This window comes from Bubalus kerabau, chromosome 18, assembly GCF_029407905.1.
Source record: "Bubalus kerabau isolate K-KA32 ecotype Philippines breed swamp buffalo chromosome 18, PCC_UOA_SB_1v2, whole genome shotgun sequence".
Classification (NCBI taxonomy): Eukaryota; Metazoa; Chordata; class Mammalia; order Artiodactyla; family Bovidae; genus Bubalus; species Bubalus kerabau.
In genome coordinates this window covers 9,540,164-9,563,055 of record NC_073641.1, presented here as the reverse complement: position 1 = coordinate 9,563,055, position 22,892 = coordinate 9,540,164, and the positions used below count along the sequence as shown (strand labels likewise).

At 41.4% G+C, this 22,892-nt stretch overlaps 1 protein-coding gene and 1 long non-coding RNA gene across 9 annotated transcripts in view; both read left to right on the top strand.

Annotated features, from left to right (window-relative positions):
- Nucleotides 1–13,241, top strand: part of ARHGEF28 (Rho guanine nucleotide exchange factor 28) — a 346,823-nt gene extending 333,582 nt beyond the window's left edge. For all 7 annotated transcript variants that reach the window (XM_055554799.1, XM_055554792.1, XM_055554797.1 and 4 more), the window contains exon 36: nt 12,029–13,241. In XM_055554799.1, the coding sequence (XP_055410774.1) occupies nt 12,029–12,192 (164 nt within the window). In that variant the 3' untranslated portion in view covers nt 12,193–13,241. The remainder of the gene's footprint in view (nt 1–12,028) is intronic.
- Nucleotides 13,242–15,982: 2,741 nt separating this feature from the next.
- On the top strand, nt 15,983–20,519 carry LOC129633003 (uncharacterized). 2 transcript variants are annotated; one of them, XR_008704796.1, is made up of 2 exons: nt 15,983–16,866; nt 18,120–20,519. It is a non-coding gene; the product is annotated as an uncharacterized LOC129633003 (long non-coding RNA). The 2 variants fall into 2 exon arrangements; XR_008704795.1 differs by having other exon boundaries at nt 15,983–17,601.
- The last annotated feature ends 2,373 nt before the right edge of the window (nt 20,520–22,892 follow it).

Genomic DNA, 22,892 nt, shown 5'->3' with positions numbered 1-22,892 from the left:
GCTACTTTCTTCAGTTTAAGTCTGAATTTGGCAATAAGGAGTTCATGATCTGAGCCACAGTCAGCTCCGAGTCTTGTTTTTGTTGACTATATAGAGCTTCTCCATATGTATAAACTGGTGACTTAAAACAACAGAAATTCCTTATCTCATGGTTTTCTTGGCTTTTCCATTGGCTCAGCGGTAAGAATCTATTTGCAATACAGGAGACAGGAGTTCGATCCCTGGGTCAGGAAGATCCCCTGGAGGAGGGCATGGCAACCCACTCCAGTATTCTTGCCTGGACAATCTCATGGACAGAGGAGCCTGGTGGGCTACGAAGACTGACCTTTTCCAGTCCTGTGGCCACTGCTGAGTTTTCCAAATTTGCTGGCATATAGAGTGAAGCGCTTTCATAGCATCATCTTTCAGGATTTGAAATAGCTCAACTGGAATTCCATCACCTCCACTAGCTTTGCTCATAGTGATGCTTCGATAGAAAGAGTTGGATATAACTCAAGCGACTTAGGCGTGCCTGCAACCCCTTTCTTTCAATTTCTACTTCCCTAATTACCAGTGAAGCTTAGCACCTTTTTTATATTTATGTTTCTGCCTCTCTGAATGCCTGATCATAAAGTTTTTTTCCAACAATAGGTATTGGAATTTCAAAAGACCCCAATCTTAATTATATAGACACATTAATTCTTTTTGAATAGACTCAATGTATTTTGTTCTTTAAGAAGTAGTTTTCAGAGAAATCATAAATATAATTACATGTGGACACTTAAAATTGGAAAAGGACATTTGTGAGATGTGAGCTTTTTCAGATGGAGAAAAATCACCTGTATGAGCAGAAGCTACCAAAAATAATATTATTGACTGTTCCACCCTACTGAGACTTTCACCGTCTGCCTTATTTTTTCATTTGCTCACTTTTTTTTCTACCTCCAGGGTTCCTATACTTCTCTCAATAACCCGTCAATATTATTTTAAACACATTGAACACATTCCAAAATCTGTCAGCTTCATCGTCCCTCCTGCAAATTCCCCTTCCAGAATCCTCTGTCCTTCATTCTAATAAACCCTGTTGCCCTCCCAGCCAGCAATGTATTGATAGCCATCACTTGGGACATCTCTTCACATCTCTCTGCTGTTGGATTCTATTGCTCTCGTTCCCATCCTCTCTCTTTTATGGCATATTAAGACACACTTTTATTTGATGGAGCATATTTCTAAGTCTTTCTCAGAAAAGATTTAATAAAACAAATTGTTTCCACATTAGTTGAAATGTCATTTTTTCGTTGTAATTTCGGTTTCAGTCTTGTTTTAATGGTAAATTCCTATTCTTTTGCTGATATCTATTACTAAGTGATAATTCACTTACCATCACATGAAATGAACCAACTAAATAAAAGCATAAAATGTATCTTTCATTTCATTTATTTATTTTTGCTACTTTTACACCTGGTTTTTATGATATGTCTGGGTTTAGAATTCTAGATCAAAATCATTTTCCTTCAGAATTCTGAAGGATTTGATTCTTCTACTTCTCAGCAGTGCTGTTGAAAAGTCTAATGACTTTCTGATTCCTAATCCTTTATTTGTAACCCGCTTGTGCTTTGGGAGTCTCTAGAATAATCACTTTATTCATTCCTGGATGAATTTTATAATATGCCTTAGTGTAGTCTTTTATTAAAATCATTTTTACTAGTTACTCATTAGGTTCTTTCCGTTGAGAAATATACTGTTATTTCCTTTGAGTCTGTGACATTTTCTTCCTTAAAAAACTGGGCTAGTCTTCAGCTTACTGGAACTCTCTGGTTATAAATTAAATCTCTTAGAGCCTCTGATTTTTCTGTTTTGTTTTTTCTATTCATTTCTATTTCTTCATGTTCTTGTTCTACTTCCTGGGAGATTTTCTTGCCCTTAACCTTCTAATATTTCATTGATTTAAAAAAAAAATTCAGCTAGCAAATTTTTAACTTCTAGGAGTTTTTTATTGTTCTGTTATAGTTCCTATTTTATGGAAACTTATTTGGTGGCTGAAATATTTTTAAACTACATTTTAAAAGATTGTTTATTGTGGTGCGTAGATGCTTTCTTGTGTTCAGCTTCTTGTGTTCCTGAGTTGGGTTTTGTTTTCAAGTTAGGTTTGCCTCTGTTTTAGGCTCTCTTTTCCATATTCCATATCACACCTACCATTTTGGATTGGTGTGAAGTTTTGAATTGCATTGAATGTTTGACTCAAAGTCAAATAATGTTAGTGGCTTAAAGAGAGAAGTTCTATTATGCAGTTCTATCTTGATTCCATTTTCAACTTGATTCCTACTGAGAAGATGAGGATTAGAATAAATGAAATTGTAAGGTATTTTCTAAATATAAGAATTCCAAATTGGTGATTCCCACAAATCTAATTAGAGTAGACAGAATTTTTGAATAAGGTATTCACTAATTCACTAATTCATTTGACAATATATATTGACATTTACTATCATTAGGAACTGAAATTAACTTTGATATTGTTGGACTAGATGTACAACTTTTAGTTCTGATTTTTTAAAAAATATTGCTTTTTAATTTTTAACTCTTAAAAAAATTTTAATTAAGCTTTTTAATCTTTTAGAAGGCTAAAGAATAGGAATCCAAATTCCAAATGAACCTTATCAATTATTGCCATGGACAAATGGACCAAGGATATAAAATGAAATCTTTTCTGAATTATATTTCACTAGGAGATGTTAGATTTTCTAGACAGGAGTGAAGACCATATCTGAATCTGTATTAGTTTTTATAGGGAGCTGTTAAACTCAAATGAACCTCATCTATTTTATGGAACAGGTACATAGAAATTGTTTATCTTTCTAAATAGATATAAATCCCTACCCAGCACTTGCCAATGACTTGTCATACAGTTGTAATAAAATTGATCTAGAGATATTTCACATCCAGAAGAGACATCTAATTTATTACCATAGTATTCTGTTTATATCAGATATATGAAGCTATGCTATTAGAATAACAGAGACTCATTTATAATCCAAGTATATGGGCTTCCCTGGTGGCTTAGCCAGTAAAGAATCTGCCTGCAATACAGGAGACCTGGGTTTGATGGCTGAGTCAGGAAGATCTCCTGGAGAAGGGAATGGCTACCCACTCCAATATTCTTGCCTAGAGAATTCCATGGACAGAGGAGCCTGGTGGGCTACAGTCCATGAGGTGGCAAAGACTCAGACATGACTGAGCAGCTAACATTTTCATGAAAGACTATGGACTTTAAAAAAATTGATCATGAAACAAATACAAAAGTAGAGAGAATCATTTAATGAATTAATAATTACCGATAGCCAGTCTGGTTCATTGATGACCTTTTCTCTGTCCTCTTATGTTAGGTTATCTTAAGCAAATCCAGGACGTCCTATCATTTCATCTAAAAATACTTCAGTATCTTTCTCCAGAAGATATATACTCTTTCTTTCTTTATCTTTTTAAATGTCACTGCAGTATCATTATTACACCTTAAGAAATTTAACATTTTTTACTTAAAATCATACTCTGAGTACTTGAATTTCTCTGATTATCTCCATTTTTTCCCTTTGTTTGAACTGGGATCCAAATAATTGCATATATTGCATCTGGTTTGTATATCTTTCAAGTCTTTTTTAATCTAAAGTTCCCTCACCTTTAAAAAAATAATAATCTTACAATTTGTTGAAAAGACTGGGTTGTATATTTGCTGAAAAGACTTTTCTTCTGAAAAAGTTGTATTTTCTGAAGAACTTGCTATGTTCTGGGTTTTGCTGACTGCATCCCTGTGGTGTCACTTAACATAATCTTCTGTCTCTGTATTTCCTGATGTAAACTGGTAGTTGGGAATAGATATTGGATACTTGACTAGATACAATCTTTATTTTTTGACATGAAAAAAATCTTCATAGATGGAGTTGTCTACTTCCTATATTGTATATGTTGAATTATTTCCTCTTGCATCCTATTAGGAGGCTTGGTATATCTGTTTTTCTGATTAAGATTGACGCATGGGTTCAGGTGCTGCCAGCTTGATCCATCCATTAAAACATTCCCCATCAGCTCTTTTCCAAATGCTTTTAGGAACTGTTGATGATGATTGAGTCCTCAAACAGACATTATGTACAGGGTGCAGAGTTTCTGAATTTGGAAAGTCTCACCTATTTCCAGCTTCCCACCCCTGATTTATCTTGCATGTTGGTCATTTATTGTCTTTTCCTTTCGTGGTGTTTAATAGACTTATTACTCTCTAGTACACCATTCCCCCACGTGTACTACACAGAACACAGCACTGCGAAGTACACTGGGAGAAAAATCTCCCTGAGTTCGAGGCCTGCCACATACAGTTTTTCCCTCTTAGAAATTTATAATACAGGTGAGCCTATTGAAGCTCTGAGGAGTCTGTCAGTAAAGAAACTTGATTAAGTTTCAAGTTTCATCAACTTGCTTGATCACTATATTCTTTTATCAGTAATACCTATTAGTATCCTGATTAGAGAAACACACCTTGAAATGCATCTCAAAGAAGAGGGAAAGGTGGAGGCGCTTGTCCCATCCTCCTGTGAGGCTTTCTGATGTTAAGGTCAAGACTCGGTAACATGGGCACCCTTCTAGGCTAAGAGCAAGCCACAGTTCACACAGAGAACTGACATACCATAATGCGTCTTGTGTTTATATGGTTTTATCTTCATTACATTGATTGCTTAAGTTTCTGTGCTTTTTGTCAGTGTAATCTACATAACCAACTTAGAATTCCTAATATGTTAATTACCGGTAAGAAAATAAAGCCCAACTCTAACAGTCACAACTTAAAATTTTTTCAGTTTGCTTTCTTATGTTACAGATTTACACGTGTACACCACACGCATTCATGTGCACACCCTCCCCTCCCAGAGCACACTTCAGTTATTTTATTTCCAGTGCAGTATTGGTATATGAGGAGTAATAAAGGGAATCATAGTACTCACTGGGTCTTTGCCTTCAGATATCAGCTCCAAATTGGTTTTTATGCCAGATGCCTACATGTTGTTTGTGGCTCGCTATGGAAAATGCAGTTGAGCACAATTAGTGAGAGAGACCGATTTTCTTCCACTCTGAGGACACCTTGAGTTTTGTACAATAAGTGTTTTCCATTAGAAGGAAAATGCTGTGCATTAGTGCTCATGAGAAAAAAATAGTGACTGCCAGTAATGCCATCAGGAAACAATTTTTTAAATGTTTTGCAGAACAAGCATGAATCGGTCATTAAATGGGGAATACAGCTTATTCAGACTTAGAACATGAATCACAATTCTTTTTGAAGTGGTGTTATTCTGGGAAAGTGTGAATTTTGATTTTAGGAACACACACAAGGGATACGGTAATAAGGAGTATAAGTCAGAACACTTCATTAAAATAAATAAGAACGGAGCCAAGACCCAGAGGACATGAAACTCTGTTTTGTGAGTCTTGTTGGAGAATGGAATGGGATAAGACATGAGAAAGCTGACATGGCATCACCAATGATCCCAGTATCGATTCAACCTGCTTTTGTAGCACTGAGCTGCTTGCTGCCTGGCTGACAGGTAATGGGGAGCTAAATTCAGACCTAGAGAGTTAATGTTTACGATGGAAGTTATACTGGTGCTTTTAAATTGAAACAAAGCTTGTCTTTAAAAATTATCAGGATTTTAAATGCTCTTCTGTTCAGAAAATCCAGAAAAAGGCAAAGACTACTTGAATTAAATATTTTAAAACAATAGACAACTCTGTTCTTTATGACGAGTTACTCTTAGGTTTGCTGTTCATAGAAGGGAAGATCAAGTGTAGAGTTTGACCGTGGAACTTATCTTCCACTTATTAGGTAGCTTTCCAAATACTATACTCTGAGGGCTATTTGTGCTCAATTCAAATACATGTTGTTAGGAAGATTAAAAGTAGAAGGATGGGACATAGGTCTGGAAATTACCCTAAAAACATTCTTTTAAATGCAACTTAAGGAGAAGGCAATGGCACCCCACTCCAGTACTCTTGCCTGGAGAATCCCATGGATGGAGGAGCCTGGAAGGCTGCAGTCCATGGGGTTGCTAAGAGTTGGACACGACTGAGCGACTTCACTTTCACTTTTCACTTTCATGCATTGGAGAAGGAAATGGCAACCCACTCCTGTGTTCTTGCCTGGAGGATCCCAGGGACGGGAGAGGCTGGTGGGCTGCCGTCTATGGGGTCGCACAGAGTCGGACATGACTGAAGCGACTTAGCAGCAGCAGCAGTAAGGTAATAAATTTGTATTCCTTGAGTAGAAAGCAGTTGAGAAATGCATCCATTTGTTGCAATTCTAGAATAGTATTTGGTGCATTACTGAGCCAAAACAGATGAAAAAATTCTCCCACAATATAGGGCTGAATGATTTTGGTTCCGTCGTTCATGAACTGAAGTCCAGAGGGCAGAAGTGACTTGCCCAAGGTTACATTTTAACTTGTGCTGTAAAAGATCATGTCTCAGCTTGGGAAGCACTTCATTCATTTCCAGTGTGAGACATGGTTGCATTTTATACCTTGACATTACTGTCTGGTCTTAAAAATAACTGATTATCCTGTGGGCTCATAAGAATAATGATAATGAGGGACTGTTGGAGGGAAGGCTGATTTTCCTTCTGGCTTGTGTCAGCTTTTCAGGAGCTGATCCCTAAGATTATATGTTGTCCCAGATCCCATGTTCTCTTCCTTAACAGTTTGAAATTCCAATAGCAGGTGAGCAGAGTGAAATGATTACTTCAAATGTCAACCAACAGGTTGCAACAAAGGGCTAAAAATGGAGGTGTTTGAAGAACTGTCTCTGAGTATCAGTGCATCTTGCAACCCCATGGCCTGGGCATTTTCTGCTTCCCACCCATAAGACAAAGTGGATAGCACCTGCCAAAATGTTGGCATTTATAATTTTTAGAAACTTCATGAGAAGGCTGACATAGACCCTACAAGAAGTCTAAGGAAATTTCTTGTGAAGGATGAAGTTTTAGGCTATGAAGAAAATTTCAGCTAAATAGGAAAAAACCATATGTGTGCTTAGTTGCTGAGTCATTTTCAACTCTTTGTAACCCCATGGACTGTAGCCCATCAGGCTCCTCTGTCCATGGGATTCTCCAGGCAAGAATACTGGAGTGGATTGCCATGTCCTCCTCTGGGGATCTTCCCAACCCAGGGATCAAACCCAGGTATCCTTCATTGCAGGCAGATTCTCTACCAGGGAAGCCCATACACCAAGATTATACTCCTTCACTTGGTTTAGGCTTTGATGTGTTTCAGCTTATTTGTTCTTATTTTAAGGCTAATAATGTTCACTCATTGTTTGGAAAACTCAGCAGTAGCCACAGGACTGGAAAAGATCAGTTTTCATTCCAATCTCAAAGAAAGGCAATGCCAAAGAATGTTCAAAGTGCTGCACAATTACACTCATCTCACACGCTAGCAAAGTAATGCTCAAAATTCTTCAAGCCAGGCTTCAGCAATACGTGAACTGTGAACTTCCAGATGTTCAAGCTGGTTTTAGAAAAGGCAGAGGAACCAGAGATCAAATTGCCAACATCAGTTGGATCATCAAGAAAGCAAGAGAGTTCCAGAAAAACATCTACTTCTGCTTTATTGACTACACCAAAGACTTTGTGTGGATCACCACAAACTGTGGAAAATTCTGAAAGAGATGGGAATACCAGACCACCTTTCCTGCCTCTTGAGAAATCCGTAGGCAGGTCAAGAAGCAACAGTTAGAACTGGTTTCAAATTGGGAAAGGAGTACATCAAGGCTGTATATTGTCACTCTGCTTATTTAACTTATATGCAGAATACATCATGCAAACATGCCAGGCTGGATGAAGCACAACCTGGAATCAAGATTGCCGGGAGAAATATCAGTAACCTCAGATACATAGATGACACCACCATTATGGCAGAAAGTGAAGAACTAAAGAGCCTCTTGTTGAAAGTGAAAGAGGAGAGTGAAAAAGTTGGCTTAAAACTCAGCATTCCAAAAACTAAGATCATGGCATCCGGTCCCATTACTTCATGGCAAATAGACGGGGGAACAATGGAAACAGACTTTATTTGGGGGGCTCCAAAATCACTGCAGATGGTGACTGCAGCCATGAAATTAAAAGACACTTGCTCCTTGGAAGAAAAGCTATGACCAACTTAGCATATTAAAAAGCAGAGTCATTACTTTGCCAACAAAGGTCCATCTAGTCAAAGCTATGGTTTTTCCAGTAGTCATGTATGGATGTGAGAGTTGGATTATAAAGAAAGCTGATTGCTGAAGAATTGATGCTTTGAACTGTGGTGTTGCAGAGGACTCCTGAGAGACCCTTGGACTGCAAGGAGATCCAGCCAGTCCATCTTAAAGAAAATCAGTCCTGAATATTCATTGGAAGGACTGATGTTGAAGCTGAAACTCCAATACTTTGGCTACCTGATGAGAAGAACTGACTCATTAGAAAAGACCCTGATGCTGGGCAAGAGTGAAAGCAGGAGGAGAAGGGGACAACAGAGGATGAGATGGTTGGATATCACCAACTCAATGGACATGAGTTTGGGTAAACTCCGGAAGTTAGTGATGGACAGGGAGGCCTGGCGTGCTGCAACCCATGGGGTCGCAAAGAGTCGTACACGACTGAGTGACTGAACTGAACTGACTGTATGTTCACTCTGTTGAGTTTCCAGAGGTATGATAAGGATCAAATTATTTCTTTTATGTCATTGAAGAGAGACAGTTGTATAGATTAAAATGTTCTTTAGAGTTTGACGTTTTATTTCATCATAATAGCATTTGGTTTTTAGTTGACCAAATTATGATTGTATTAATATTTCCCTGCTTATTTTAAAAAATGAAGTAATATTTCTATTTCCAGTAATTTATAGGCATTTTGATCACAAATAAAACTGGATGATTAATTCTACTCCCCAAGAATCCTGCTTTCTAAATCAGAGTGGTTTTACTTTAACAAATGTTTTTTCAGTTTAGGGTTCTACATGGTGATCATACTCTCTAGGGTGGAACGTGTGGAAAAAGGTGGCTGACCTTGAGAAATATACAGTTGCTGGGCTAGGATTCTTTCAGGGTTGAAATGGAGTAATAAAATCAGAAATCGTGGCATGGTTTCTAATTTCAAACACAGAGTGTCTGACCTTGCCTAAATAGTTCAGGTAGAAACCAAGAAGGAACATGAAGAAGGAAATTGAGTTCCCCTCCAGGTGATATACAGCATAACCTTAATACATCTGGGATTTCAACGTGGGCCATTCATTCACTTTAGGGTCCAGAAGATGTTTTTTCCTGTATTTTTATTCTTGCTTGAAAAAGTTCTGATGAAAAATACCTCTATACCCCCTTTACTCACAAATGAAAAAATCTCCCTCCCACCACCCATGTTTATTCTTTGTTCTCTGTCTTCCTGAACTGGAGCCTACAATTTAAGATAAAAGAATTCTTTCTGATATGTATTTGGTTCTTTGGCTCTTTTTGAACAAGTCTTCTCTTGAAACCATGACGGGGACTTCCCAGATACCTAGACTCACCAGTATTTTGGATTCTTCGCTGCATGTTTCGTACCCGAGAGGGAAACGTATGTGGATCAGGGGCTTCCGTTTGCCCTGCTGTGTCGCATTTGTCAGCCATCACTTCCCAACGGCCTCGTTCAATGGATGATTGTTCATCCTCCATGCAGTGCCTCTTGTGCCCTGGCTGCACCTTCTGTGGGCCAGGAGACAGTGCTGTGGTCTGTGGCCTAAGTGAATTGTTCTGCAATCTGTCAGCATCTGCTAGGTTCAAGTTTTGAGGTGCGTTTTTGTTTTTTAGGTTGTATATGATGTACAACATCAGTAGTTTAACTAGAATATTTATTTTTAGAGGTGAAATGGTTTTAAGGGCTGGGACCAGGAGCTGAAATTGTGAAAATGTGTGATGACCTCAGACAGGCATAGGCGGAAGAACATTCTAGGTTGATTTATATTGCCCTGATAGTGAACTCATTGCCTGGGGTTTACCTGATTAAATGAGAGAGGTCCCTAATTTTATAATAATTACTATGTCAGTTTTGAGGAGCTCAGAATGTGTTTTTCTTTCTTTCCTTTTTTTTTTTTTTTTTTTGGTAAGTGACTCTTCAAAATGTGGTCCTTAGGGAGATTACACATTAAACATCCAGGGTGTCTTAATTCAGCAAAGATTGTCAGGTCATTTCCAGCACAACGAGGAATGAGGACCATGAGAGTCTTGAGCAGATGAACATGTGGCAATGGACTTCTGAGTTCCATTCTGGATTACTTCCCTTAGCTGCATGGTGGACAAGAAGTTAACTAGTCTGAGCCTCAGCTTCCCAATCTGTAAATTGTGGGTGATGACATTTGGAGGCTTAAGGGGATAATGACTGTAAACAGCTTGGAACAGCTCCCCTACCTGGAGAAGGCCCTGTACACAGGGTGGATTTAGAGGTATTTTCAGTAGTTATGTTTTTAGTAGTGAATGAATACCCTGTATTTGAGGTACAGGATTTGGAATCAAGGTCAGGAGAATCGAGTCACCTCAATGTAAATGGATCGTTTTCTTAGTGTCCCATTGATACCTAGAGTCAGGAATGGTCTGAACCTTTGGGCAGAGCTATGGAGTAGTCTCCCCTCCTGTCTCCAACCCCTTCCTGCCCCTCCTTCCTTCCTTCTCCCTTCCCTCCCCTTCCCCTCTTCTCCTTCTGCCTCCCCGCAGGATCCTCCTCAGCTGGCCTGGAGGCAAAGGTCAGCTGCTCCAGGTGACCTGTGTCTACTTCCTGTGGCCCCGGCTTCCCCTCTCCATTGGCCCTGCCTCCTGTTAGAAGTGAGAAAAGGGGGTGTAGCAAAGGAAACCGCCTCCCTGAAGATGGAGCCTTGTGAGGACATTTAGCTCTTCATTGCAGCCAGGCCTTGCTTCCTGCCTTCTCTAATAACCAAAGATCCTTGTCAGGAGGGTAAAAATTACAAGCATTTTTATCATTAGAATAGTGGCAGTTATGTGTATCCATGTAAATAATAGAGGCTTTCAGTAAAATGTGGCAAGGATTATAATGACCTCTTGTTAATGGCTGAAAAAAGAACAGGTGGGCCTCAGGGCTCCGCATTTTCCCCACCTGGGTTTCCATGTCTACTCTGCTTTTTGCTCCTCTTGAAACTGGTTATTTGTAATTTTGCCACATAGTCAAGCTTCGGGGAGGGTGGTCAGTGGCGCAATCCACAGAACATGGTTTGTAGCAAGAGCTGTGCTTTTAGTTTTTTCAAATCACCTCCTCCACCGTCCCCCGCTTTGCCTTCCCTTTAAACCATGTATGAGAGAGTTTAATCAGAAAAGGGGAAAATAGATTATGCCCTGCTGTTGCTAGGTAACCAGAAAAATAACAAACCCAGTTAGAGTTGATATTGAAATGATTTTCCCCAGGAACCTGGCTACTCTTGCTAAGTGATTCGTGGGGTGTTAACAGATTTGCATATTGGTGAGGCTGCAGGGTCTCCGTCCTTCATGTCCTTTCTCCCTGCCTCTCACCCACATCAGGAAAATCCCAGGTACATTATTTGAGTCTTCTAGTCAGTTCTTGACTTTGAGATACTGTGAGGGAAGATCCTTGCAGAGGCAGATATGGCTTATTGCACATAGCCAGAGTAGATACTGTATTTCTAGGACATTGAACCCCTTTTCAAAAATACCTGGGACCCCTTTCTCAGCAGGTGTGGTGTTTGATCAGCTTACAAATGGTGACAAGTCTTTATTTGTTTCACATTTTACTGGGAGTATTTTGTAAAGATTTTTTTTTGGCTCAGGAGATGTTTGTACACCCAACCAAAGATTTTAATGATTTTTATTAAATCACAAGATATCTGTTTTGTTCCTTTCTCAGGGGACTCCGCCATTCTCTCCATGGCTGGCTCTGTGGGCACGGTATTGCCCAGCCTTTGAGGGCTCCGTCTCTGATTCATAGTGTCACCTGCCTTGTGGGTCTCAACCTGACTCTCCTGTGACCTGTGCTTTCTGTCTGTTGCAGATTTGAACATCTCTCAGACTGCATACCCACCCCTCCATGACTCAAATCCACACGGCCCTCGGCTGCAGACGTTTATAGCAGAAGAAAAGCTAAATCTACAGAGAGTGACCAGACAAGATGGGGAAACTGGAAATGGAGCAGAAGAAAATATTGTTTACCTCTAATTGTGTTGTTATTTTTCCAAATGAGACAACATACTGGCATTTTGGGGAGATTTCTTTTTTTTTCCTCTCTTGATGTGTGTGACTGTCCAAAGTACTTTAGGAGTAATGTTTAATATTTTGTGCAGGTTTATTTGAGGGGCATGAGTCTAATAATTAAATTATTGAAACAACTGTGTATCATCATTAACTTATCACACCTAATTTCAGATTTCTGGAGGAGAAATTGACTTTAGATAAGCAGGAAAAATTTCAAAGTTATTGGAACCCTAGAGTAGAATCCCACATAGTGTTCTCTACTGGGTCATCTGGTTTTTGGAATGCCTCTTAAGATCGAGATGAAGCACTTTGGATGGAAAGAGTAATATAATGGGCAGACTTTCACAATCATGGAAGCTGGTTAGGGAGAGTGCCCTCAGGGGCCTCAAAGGCAGAGAAAGATGTAGGAAAAATCTTTTCTTGGCTAGTCTTGGGACATCAAAGGAGTCAGTCATGGTGGAGAGTTGCAACAGTCCGCATGCAACCAAGGAGTCCCTGTCTGGGCACCTGTCCTAACCAGCTGGCCGCTCTGCTACGGACACAATCTGGACACTTAGGACCTGGGCCAGAGCCTTTTCAGGTGCACTTTCTAGGTCTTAATGCTTGTGGTCTTTCAAGTCACAGTTCAGCATTCTCTTTCAACACAGCCCAGAGGCAGAGCCCCAACAAACCAGTATGATGTAAAACTTCAGTAATGAAATTTTATTACTGCAGCGAGGCTTTAGTCATGACCTTGCTTCCGTCACCTGGCCCTGTCTCCACCAGCTCCGGAAGCACCAAGGACAACCACTCACCGGAAGGACCTCTGCCCTGCAGTGGTTCAAGGATAAAGGCTGCCCTCTTGGTGGAACTTGCTGCCGGAATGTGCTTTTCCACAAAGGAACGTTGGCACATCTTGCCTTCAGGGTAATAGGAGTCTTTTGTGAGAAAATAAACCAAGAAATGTTTTCAGTTTGTTCTTCACAAGTATTTGTATATATTTTGGTCAGTGTCAATAAATATCTTTTACCTCAGCCTTTCACTTTGAAATTTTTAAATTGTGTTGAGCCATTGTAAAATATATACATCACCCTCAAACACAACCTCCCCTTATTAAAAATGAAAATAAAGGAGAAGTACTAAACTCACCCAGACATTCAATACTGCTTCTGGCCATTTTAGTCACAATCATATTACATTCAGAGACTAATTTTCACAGATGGATATGTCTTATTAAAATTTTAATCAGTCACTTCATCTCCAAGATGAACTTCTAAATGACAAGATGCATGTTCTATTCCTCAGGCATCTAGAGAGAAAAAAATCTATCTTCCCTCTCTCTCCAATAATGTCTATTCCAGAATTTCCTATCCTTTGAATAAAAATCTTATAGATATTTCAGTCTAAATCCTTGCTCCAATAACTATAAATATCTTTCCTTTTTTCCTGACAGAGGATATGGAAATAACCATATGTGAAAATAGGTAAAGATGTTCAAAATCCCCATAGAGTTCTTTAAAAATACATGTGCTCAGTTGATTTTCAAGCCCTGCAAACTATGGGACTTTGGGTAGTCACACAGGGAAAGCTTTGGCATCATTTGATATATCTCTATTCATTGGTTCCTCTTGCTAATTTTTAAATTTAATATTATGACTTGTCAACTGAATCTAACTCTCAATGCTTTCTTGATAAGTTTTTCCTTTCCACTTTATCCTCACTATGTAATGAGCTCAGTTCACAGTGGAATTCACCCTGTGACTCCAAATACAGTTTCACTCATCTTAGGAGAAGACCACCCTGTTTCTCAGCATCATAAAAAGGTGCCCTCAAAGAACATTTCCCACCTACTGAAGATCTTAAAGGAAACCGTCATCCCTTTAAAGATTCGTTGTAGAATGAAAGCAGCATTTCTGCCCTGTCCCTTCCAAGCTTCATATATTCATGTGCATCTCATTTGCAGTCCAAGCTTCTCTGTACTTCATCAGGACTGCATAATTGTTGGAGTCCTGTAACACTCTCTAGCCCACTCACAATTCAGAAAAGACTAAAAATACTCGCTGCAGAGGAGGTGGTGTATATAGGAAAATATGAAATGAAGAAGGTGAACAAGGTGAAATCATGGGATTACAAAAAAATGAAAAGGAGTTAGGTATTCCTTTCTGTGACCTAGGTAGGACTTACTGTTCAAACTTGGAATCAAACTGAAATTATTAAGGTTCAACCAGCTCTGTCTTAATGAGAGAGGATTATCAATTCTGGAGTTGGACGATCCATTTCCTGGCTGTGTCCTTGGCCTATCTCTTCAACTCTCTAGGTCTTAAGCTTCCTCATTAAAAAAACACTGGGATGATTACCTTATGGAATTGTGAGAATTAAATGATTATGCAATGTGCTTATAACAGAGCCTGGGGCATAATAATCACAACATATTCTGGCTATTATCATATCACATGCTCCATTAATAATTGGTCAGTCCTTAGGCAGATTGTACCTGCATAGCCGGAAACACTGAAGGGTCAGGAGTCTGAAGATTTCCAGTAGTAAGAGCGGACTAAGGCTTCATAAGGTTAGCATCTCTAAGCTTCCATTCAACTTGCTCAATAAACATTTATTGACTGTCTGCTAAAGACTAAACAATCTGTTAGAAGCAGGCAAAGATGAACAAGCCTGAAAACTGTTGAAGACAAACACATGAAAAGAGATACACAGATTGCTATGGGAGCTCAGAGAAAGGGTATGTTGGGGGCCAGTAATATTTAGAAAGGGGCTTCCCTGGTGGCACAGTGGTAAAGAATTTGCCTGCAGAGCAGGAGCTGCAGGAGACACAGGTTTGATCCCTGGGTGGGGAAGATCCCCTGGAGGAGGGCATGGCAACCTGCTCTAGTATTCTTGCTTAGAGAATCCCCATGGACAGAGGAACCTGGCAGGCTACAGTCCATAGGATCACAAGGAGTCCTGACATGACTGAAGTGACTTAGCATGGACCATATAGAATGGAGGAAGTTGTCCTAAAGCAGAAGATGCCTGAGGCTTGAAGGATAAGTAGAGAGTTAGAGGGTGAGGAAAAGACATTCCAGGCAAGGAGGGGAAACCCAAGCAAAAGTCCAGAGGTACAAAAGAAAAGACAAATCTAACATATATTTGGAGGCGCTGCAGAAGGAATTCCTCCCCTCGCGATCAAAATAGTCAGGGAAAAATCCATCTACTTTGGCCTCTTTCAAGCACTCTAGTACAAGTTGTGGGGAAACAGGGACATGTCTCTCTGAACTTGGTACTTGATCAGGTGCCATAGAAAGCCACCTGATGGAGGGCTGCTGAAACCCTGGGGAAATCGTTATTCAAATCCACTTCACCTGCCTTCACTAATCCAGGTCATCTACAAAAAACCTGCATGTCCTCCAAGAGGCACGGAGCCTAAACAAGAAGAGATTTGCCTAAACAAGTTGTTTTCCAGGAGTTGGAGTCAGCTGTGTCTAGTTGAAGCTGAGCTGGTTAAGACTGGATAGGCCCACGACCCTCCAACTGGGCATGCGTGAGTGTCTGCTTTGTGACCTTTCATCAGCCAAGGGCTGAAAACTCCACCCTCAGTTTGTGTTAAGTGCCTCCATTTTAGAACGTGCAGAGCCCTGGAGCTCAGTTACACCTGAGCAAAACCAGGATTACCGCACCTTTTCCCATCCTTTCCCCACGCTCCCCATGATTATTTGTTATCCCATAAATACCCCAACTCCCCAGCAGCTTGTTTTTCTAGGAGGCACACTTGAGATACACTCCTCAGTCTTCTCGCTCGGCTGCCTTAAGAACAAGCTCTCTCTCTGCTGCACACGTTGGGGGTCTCAGCGATTTTGCTTGCTAAGTGCTAGACAAAAGGAGGGCACCCTGTCACCTCGCCCTTCCACACCCACCTCCACCATAGAGCAACTGGGTTCTGGTCAAAAGGCTACTTGGGTGTCTACCTACAGATCCTAAACCACAAGAAGCCGAAAGTAAAGGGGTTACTTGGGGCTACCTGAAGATGCTTATAGGAATAGAGGGACCCAGGAAAATATGTCAATTTCTTCTGTGGGATGAACTGAAGACTCAGATGAGTTGAAGAGTTTTAAGTGGAGGAAAAAAAGCTGGGGGAGGGGAAGAGACTCACTTTGCTTGTCTGCTTTATTTTCTTATCTCCATTTCAGTAAGGTTTTCTTGAGGTTTTATCTTTTTCTTTCCTTTGAAACATTCTTTTTTTTTTTCCCTTTTACCTGAGTGGGGGGTTTCTGCACAATATATGAAACAGCCACCTCTCCTGATCTTGAAAAATTGGTCTTGCGTAGGAGATTGAAACTTCTTGTTCAAACCTGCCCTAGCTTTGGGTTGTTTCCCAAACCTTTGGGATTGTCCAAGCAGCCGTGTTTGTTTTTAGTGGTTCCCAGTGGTGGAGACTGTGCTGAAACCTATCAGTGTCTCCCAGGGTGGCAAGGAACCTTAGTCAGCACCTAGATTTCAGCTGGTAGGAACCCAGACCCTCAGTCAGCAGCTTTAAAGTGTCAGTACTTCACAGTGAAATGTATACAGTGCTGTGGGAGTGCAAGCACAAGCCCAGCTGGCCAAGAGAGCCAGGTGATCTGGAGGTGTCTGCTGGACGACAGTGTAAAACCAGGACAGCAGACGAAGGTATAAACTCCTTTCTGCGGGATACTGGCAAGCTGGAGCCAGGCAGAGGGAGGACACAAAGGTGGCATTCCTGCCTCTGCTCCCCTGGGCTGCAGCTGCAAAGACCAGGGGCGACCCAGTGGGGAATGCCTGTGTAGGGGAGTGGCTTTAGGGGGGCCGAGGGTGGGAGGAGGGAAAAAAGCAATTGCACCTCACCAACTTTAGTGAGAAGGCAATGGCAACCCACTCCAGTACTCTTGCCTGGAAAATCCCATGGACGGAGGAGCCTGGTAGCCTTCAGTCCATGGGGTTGCGAAAAGTCGGACACGACTGAGTGACTTCACTTTGACTTTTCCCTTTCCTGCATTGGAGAAGGAAATGGCAACCCACTCCAGTGTTCTTGCCTGGAGAATCCCAGGGCCGGGGGAGCCTGGTGGGCTGCCGTCTATGGGGTCGCACAGAGTCGGACACGACTGAAGCGATTTAGCAGCAGCAGCAGCAACTTTAGTGAGGGAGAAGAGGAAGGGCAAGTAAGAGGCACCTGTCAGCATCTCCATCCCCATCCAGAAAGAGAATGCGACTCAGCTGTGTAGGCTGAGGCTTTTAGATCAGCAAATGAATCTCTTTCACAGAAAGTCGGTGGGCTTTTCAAAGGGCTACTTCTGTAACAGGCCCTGAGGAGAGGGAGGCTGTAAAAGCCAGTCTTCTGGGGCTTCCTTGGTGGCAGAGACAGTAAAGAATCTGCCTGCAATGCAGGTAGACTAGAGTTCTTAATCCCTGGGTTGGGAAGATCCCCTGCAGAAGGGAATGGCTACCCACTCCAGTATTATTGCCTGGAGAATTTCATGGACAGAAGACCCTGTTTTGTCCTGTGGATCTTGGGGATCTAAGTTCCATTGGTTTTCAAGTCAGATGTTTCAGGGACTAGTCTAAAGAGCTGATATCAAAACTTAAAGTGCCTAATGTGAGAGAGAAACCTTTTGTTCCTAAGGGAGGTGTTTGTGAGTTCCATCTAGATAGTGGGTCACCACGCTGGGGGCTTAGGGCAAGACCGCATCTCACCTCCATGTAGCCCTTAATCTTGTTTTCCAATGTAATGGAACTGTTAAGCTAGTTTTTAGGTCTTTTTCAGAGACAATTGTTACACACGCAGGTATCGATTTAGTGTGTTCAGAGGAGGTGGGATCTCCCTACATCACTGTCTTAACCACCTCGTGCTTTTTTTCTTTATCAACGCTGATGCTGTCCCTCATTCCATTTTCATTTCCACTTAGGGCTTCGTGGAAAATGGAAAAGAAACAAGAGTAGAGGGGACACATGAAATAAAGATTCCATGATGACCTTGTGATTCCCACCAAGAGCCCAGCACGTTCTTTCCCGACTGCCTCTCAGGCACAGATCTCCCACTCCTAAGTGTGATAGAAGCAGGGAAAAGGCAGACCTGGGCTCTGTTTACTGCAGTTCCCTTGGGCCACAGGGTTGCACAACACCACTTACATTGTATGAATTTGCTCATGGAAATTCAAGGTGAATGGAATCTCTTGGAGTTGCATAATCCTGCAACCTTTCTTCTGAGCTAAATTTGCTTACAGATGAAATGGGGATAATAATAGCCATATCTTGCAGGGCTGTTGTGAAAGCTGAGTTAAGCCGAGCACAGTAAATGCTGCACAGTAACCACTCTGAAAACGACAGCCGGGGTTCCATGGCTGGTGATAGGGATGGAGAGAAGGCAAGCTTGGGCTTGTGCAAGATCTGATGTAGTTGGGGCGTCATTGCTTCAGTTTTTCACAGCCCATTCTCCTTTGCCCTGGGAGATGTCCATGATCAAAGCCTGCCACGATGCTGCACCCAGACTGAGATTGTTATGCGACTTACTGACCGAATGGAAAATCTTTGGAAATCTGAGCTCAAAGAGGAGCTAGAACCCTGATCCTGTTTCCATTCCGTTTCTTTGCCTCTGGCTCATGAGTTCAAAGCAGTTCTTTCAAGTTGATGATTGAATATTGTTTTGGGTGAAATAACTTGATGGGGGACCATGGTTCAGTAGTTTTGTAGAAGCGTCATGGCTCAGAAACTTCTGCATGCCATTAACCGACTCCTAGTTGTCTCCCTACCAACTAAACTCTTGAAGAGAGGAAAGGCAGACGTTTTAGTTACAACAGCCAAAAAACTCAGAGACAATTGTCTGCCAGCAAAGAATGAATTTAGAAGATAGGACTACACTTTCATTTGCTAATTTCATTAGATATCATAATTCCATTAGAGAACTGGCCCTTACGCCTGTGGGGAGCCCCAAACCCCACTTCCTCAAGGACTCCTCTTTCATTCAATTTGGAGATACATTATCCCCAGGGCCAATGTCTCTAGGCTTATAGAGTTCCAGTCATTTGGAATGGTTTGGGAAGTTCCCTTCCTTACTCAGAGGCTCATCTGGGGATCTTAATGTATATCATAAAAAGGGTCTGATTTGCCTACTGAAATGCATTTTTACTTACCCGAGAGTATGTCTAAATTCTTTTCTTCTCCCTCCTTAGTGGGTTTTGTGTTGTTTCCCTATTCAAAGAAGGAAGCCGTGAAGGGGAAAGGTGTTAGAACTCTGATCAATTGTTTACTCTTGTGAGCATCTAAGTTACTCAAGTTAAATATTTATTGACAGAAGCTGGTATGGACAGAAATGCCACTTGGGGGCAAATGCCTGTCTTCCTTCGTCCATGCTCTCTTTACCACCACCCACCCCCAAGAGCATATGACGTCTGAGCAGGTTTTCTGGGTAGTTATCAGTGTTTCTTTTTCCTGTCTCTAACATAATAGCTTCAAACAGAAACGCAAACACAGCCAGCATCAAGGAGAGCACCTGAAGAGGCCATGGCGCTTGAAACAGACTCTTCAGAAATGTGCTTGACGTTTCTCTTGGCTGCTTTCACGGCCTCCTTGGAAAGGCTTAAGGCACCTCTCTGCTTCTGGCAAGCTCTAATTGGGGGAGAAATTTGGCAGGTGCCCGCAAAGAACAATAGGCTTTTAATTATGGTCCAGAAGCTCAGGAAGCCTCCCCCGCCCCAAGAATTTCTTTTTAACACTTGTGTTTCTTCTTACTGCCCAACAAACAATAACTGTAAGCTCCATCAAGGTACCTGTGGCCATTAATCTTCTGTAGCACAAAAATTTCTTGTAACATAAAGACAGTAATGGGATTTTTTTTTCTTGCAATACCTTGAAAAATTAGTATTAACTTGTGCTCCCTATTTGAGACAGTTGATTTTAGTAAGGTGATGCTGAATACAATTTCATAACTTTGTCTTTCCATGCAAACAGCCTCCATGCAAAATTCTCATATCTGACACTTGAATTAATGTAAACAGATTTCAGTAATGGTCGTATTTTGTGTTACTCAGAGGAAGATTTCTGCATGCAGGGACCGAGCCTGGGAAGCATCGTTGCTATGGAGACCATGAGGGTTGGATTAATTAAGGCCTGAACAGATGTTGTGAAGTGTGCAGAATGCACTGTTTTCTGCTAGTAATTAAAGAGGGTATGTGTGTACGTGAGCAAGGAGAAAAAAATACAGAGACAAAGCCGTCAGATAGATGTGCTTGGCACTGGACACGTAACATTTCCTCTGGTAAAACTAACCACTGATCACTCCGCTGACTCGATTATCTCCTCCACCCATGCCAGACAGGATAATTGCTTGAAATGGACAAGTGGCCCATTCATCCTTCCTTTCTTTGGTCTGATTTATAAGAGGCATAGGAATATACAAAAATGTGTTCTTGGATCAGTGGGTTCAAACAGCCCATCTGTCTGAACACTCAAAAATCAAACTGGACCATGTAAATGGTTTTTAAACTACGTAGCAGGGAGGCCAGGCGTGTGGACTGGAGCTATATTAATTGTCCAACCTGCCAGGGGTGCTGTTGTCAGTGACTTGGCAGCCAAGAGAGAGACTGGCTACCCACTGCCATGGAGAAATTGTCCTGGGAATGCCTTCAAGATGAGAAAGTAAATGAAACATCAATCTAGTTCAGGTTTAATTTGGAGGATATTTGATTTTTTCAGTTTGAACTAAATGTTGATTAAAAAAAAAAAAAAAAACCACCCTGTATTTGTATTTTCACGTGAATGATACATAGGTTGAGATCCAAGTTCAGCAAATTAGGCTTCTTGAGAATCCTGCTTCCTGGCCCCAGAAGTGTCCCCATGTTGCCTCCTCCTGGTCAGCAGGAAGCAGTTAATGGGTTGAAATTCATACTAAGATCTTTCTGCTAGACTGGAAGCAGTTTGACTAGAATTGGTAGCTTTTGAAGCAAGATAATTTTTCCTTCGTCTCAAAGCTGTGGGAGCAGTGTTGTCTGAAAATGGGGAATTGGAGCATCACACACAGAGGTACTTTGTTTCCTGGGGCACAGTGTCCTAGCGTCTGTGGCCAAACTCAACTTCTTCCCATTCCCAGACCGTGGGGTTGAGTCAGAATGGGGTGATGTACTAGGGAATTGCACCGTAGGGATGGGTAGAGTGGGAGGGAGGGGAAGGAGAGGGAATGACAAAGCTGCCTCATGAGGTGAGACAGGTATCTGATCACAGAGGTATGCCCCTCAAGAGTCAGGCTCCCATGCTCCACCCCCGTGGTACCCTTTGCCCAGTTTTGCTATGCCACTGATGACTGCCTGGCTCAATCTACAAATGGGGAGCTCCTTTCTCTTTCTTTTTTTTTTTTAATGAGGTGAAGGCTGCTGGTGGCACTCAATCTAAGTGAAGATCAGACACCTTACAATTGTGTGCTGTTGGGAGCTATGGAGATAGGAAAAGAGGGACAAATTGGATCAGTGTGAATTTATCACCATCTGAGGGGAAAATATAAGTGCCCGTCTTCCTCTCTGTAGTGTCCTCTCCAGATGTGACCTATAGTTCATTCACCCTTAAACTTGATGGTTCAATTTATTGTGATTTTCCCACTTTTCCTCTTATTTGAGGATTATCTCCATTTATGTCATGGGAAAAAGCATGACTGAGGCTACATAAATAGAATGGATTAGGATTTGCCTTTTGAATCAACTGGTTTTTTTCATCTCTGGTCATTAATGAGAAAAAAGACCTTTAAAAATATAATTGTCTTTTTCTTCTCCCCAATATATATATAAAGGGAAAAATATATTCTGGGTAATTTTATCCTTAGAGATAAGAAGAAAAAAGCAATACCATTTTGATGCCTTTAGAGGGACATCTGTTAAGTGCTTTAGTATAAGAGCAACAATAAAAACCTTGAAACAAAAGAAAATAGAGCCAGTATAGGGAGTGAATTTGAGGAAAATCTCCCTTTCCCCTAACTCATCAAATTTTGAGAACGTTTTTGATTCTTGTTACATGTTAATATGTATTCTGCATGTGTGCAAGTGTGTGTATGCACTCACACATTATTTGTGTCACTTCAATATACCTGCTGCTCCAGCAACAAACTATTTTCCTTCTATCATTTCCTGCCCTGTGTTATTAATGGGTGCTCAGTCACTTAGTCATGTATGACTCTGTGACGCTATGGACTGTAGCTGGCCAGGCTCCTCTGTCCATGGAGATTCTCCAGGCAAGAATACTACAGTGGGTTGACATGCCCTCCTCCCGGGGATCTTCCTGACCCAGGGATCAAACCAGAGTCTCATATCTCCTGCATTGGCAGGTGGGTTCTTGACCCCTAGCACCACCTGGGAAGCCCAACATAATTAAAAGTATGAGGGCAAAAGAACCCAGTTGCCACCATGCTGCAGACACAATCCCAACCCTGGCAAGCCTGAAAGACAGGAAGCATGCAGTGTATAACTCTATTTGTTCCTAGGCCAGTGGCCAGCGGTCCAGGATTTCAATCCTCTCTGTCATCCATCCACCAACTATTCATCTAACAAAGTCAGTGAACATCTGTCATGCCTAGGACTCTGCTTGATATAGGGGCACAAGATGCCTATTCTAAGGTGTGTGCCCACCAGAAGGCACCATTTATGAAGCCAGAAGAGACCTCTATCTACAGCAAAAGAACAATATGGTTCAAGCAGCAG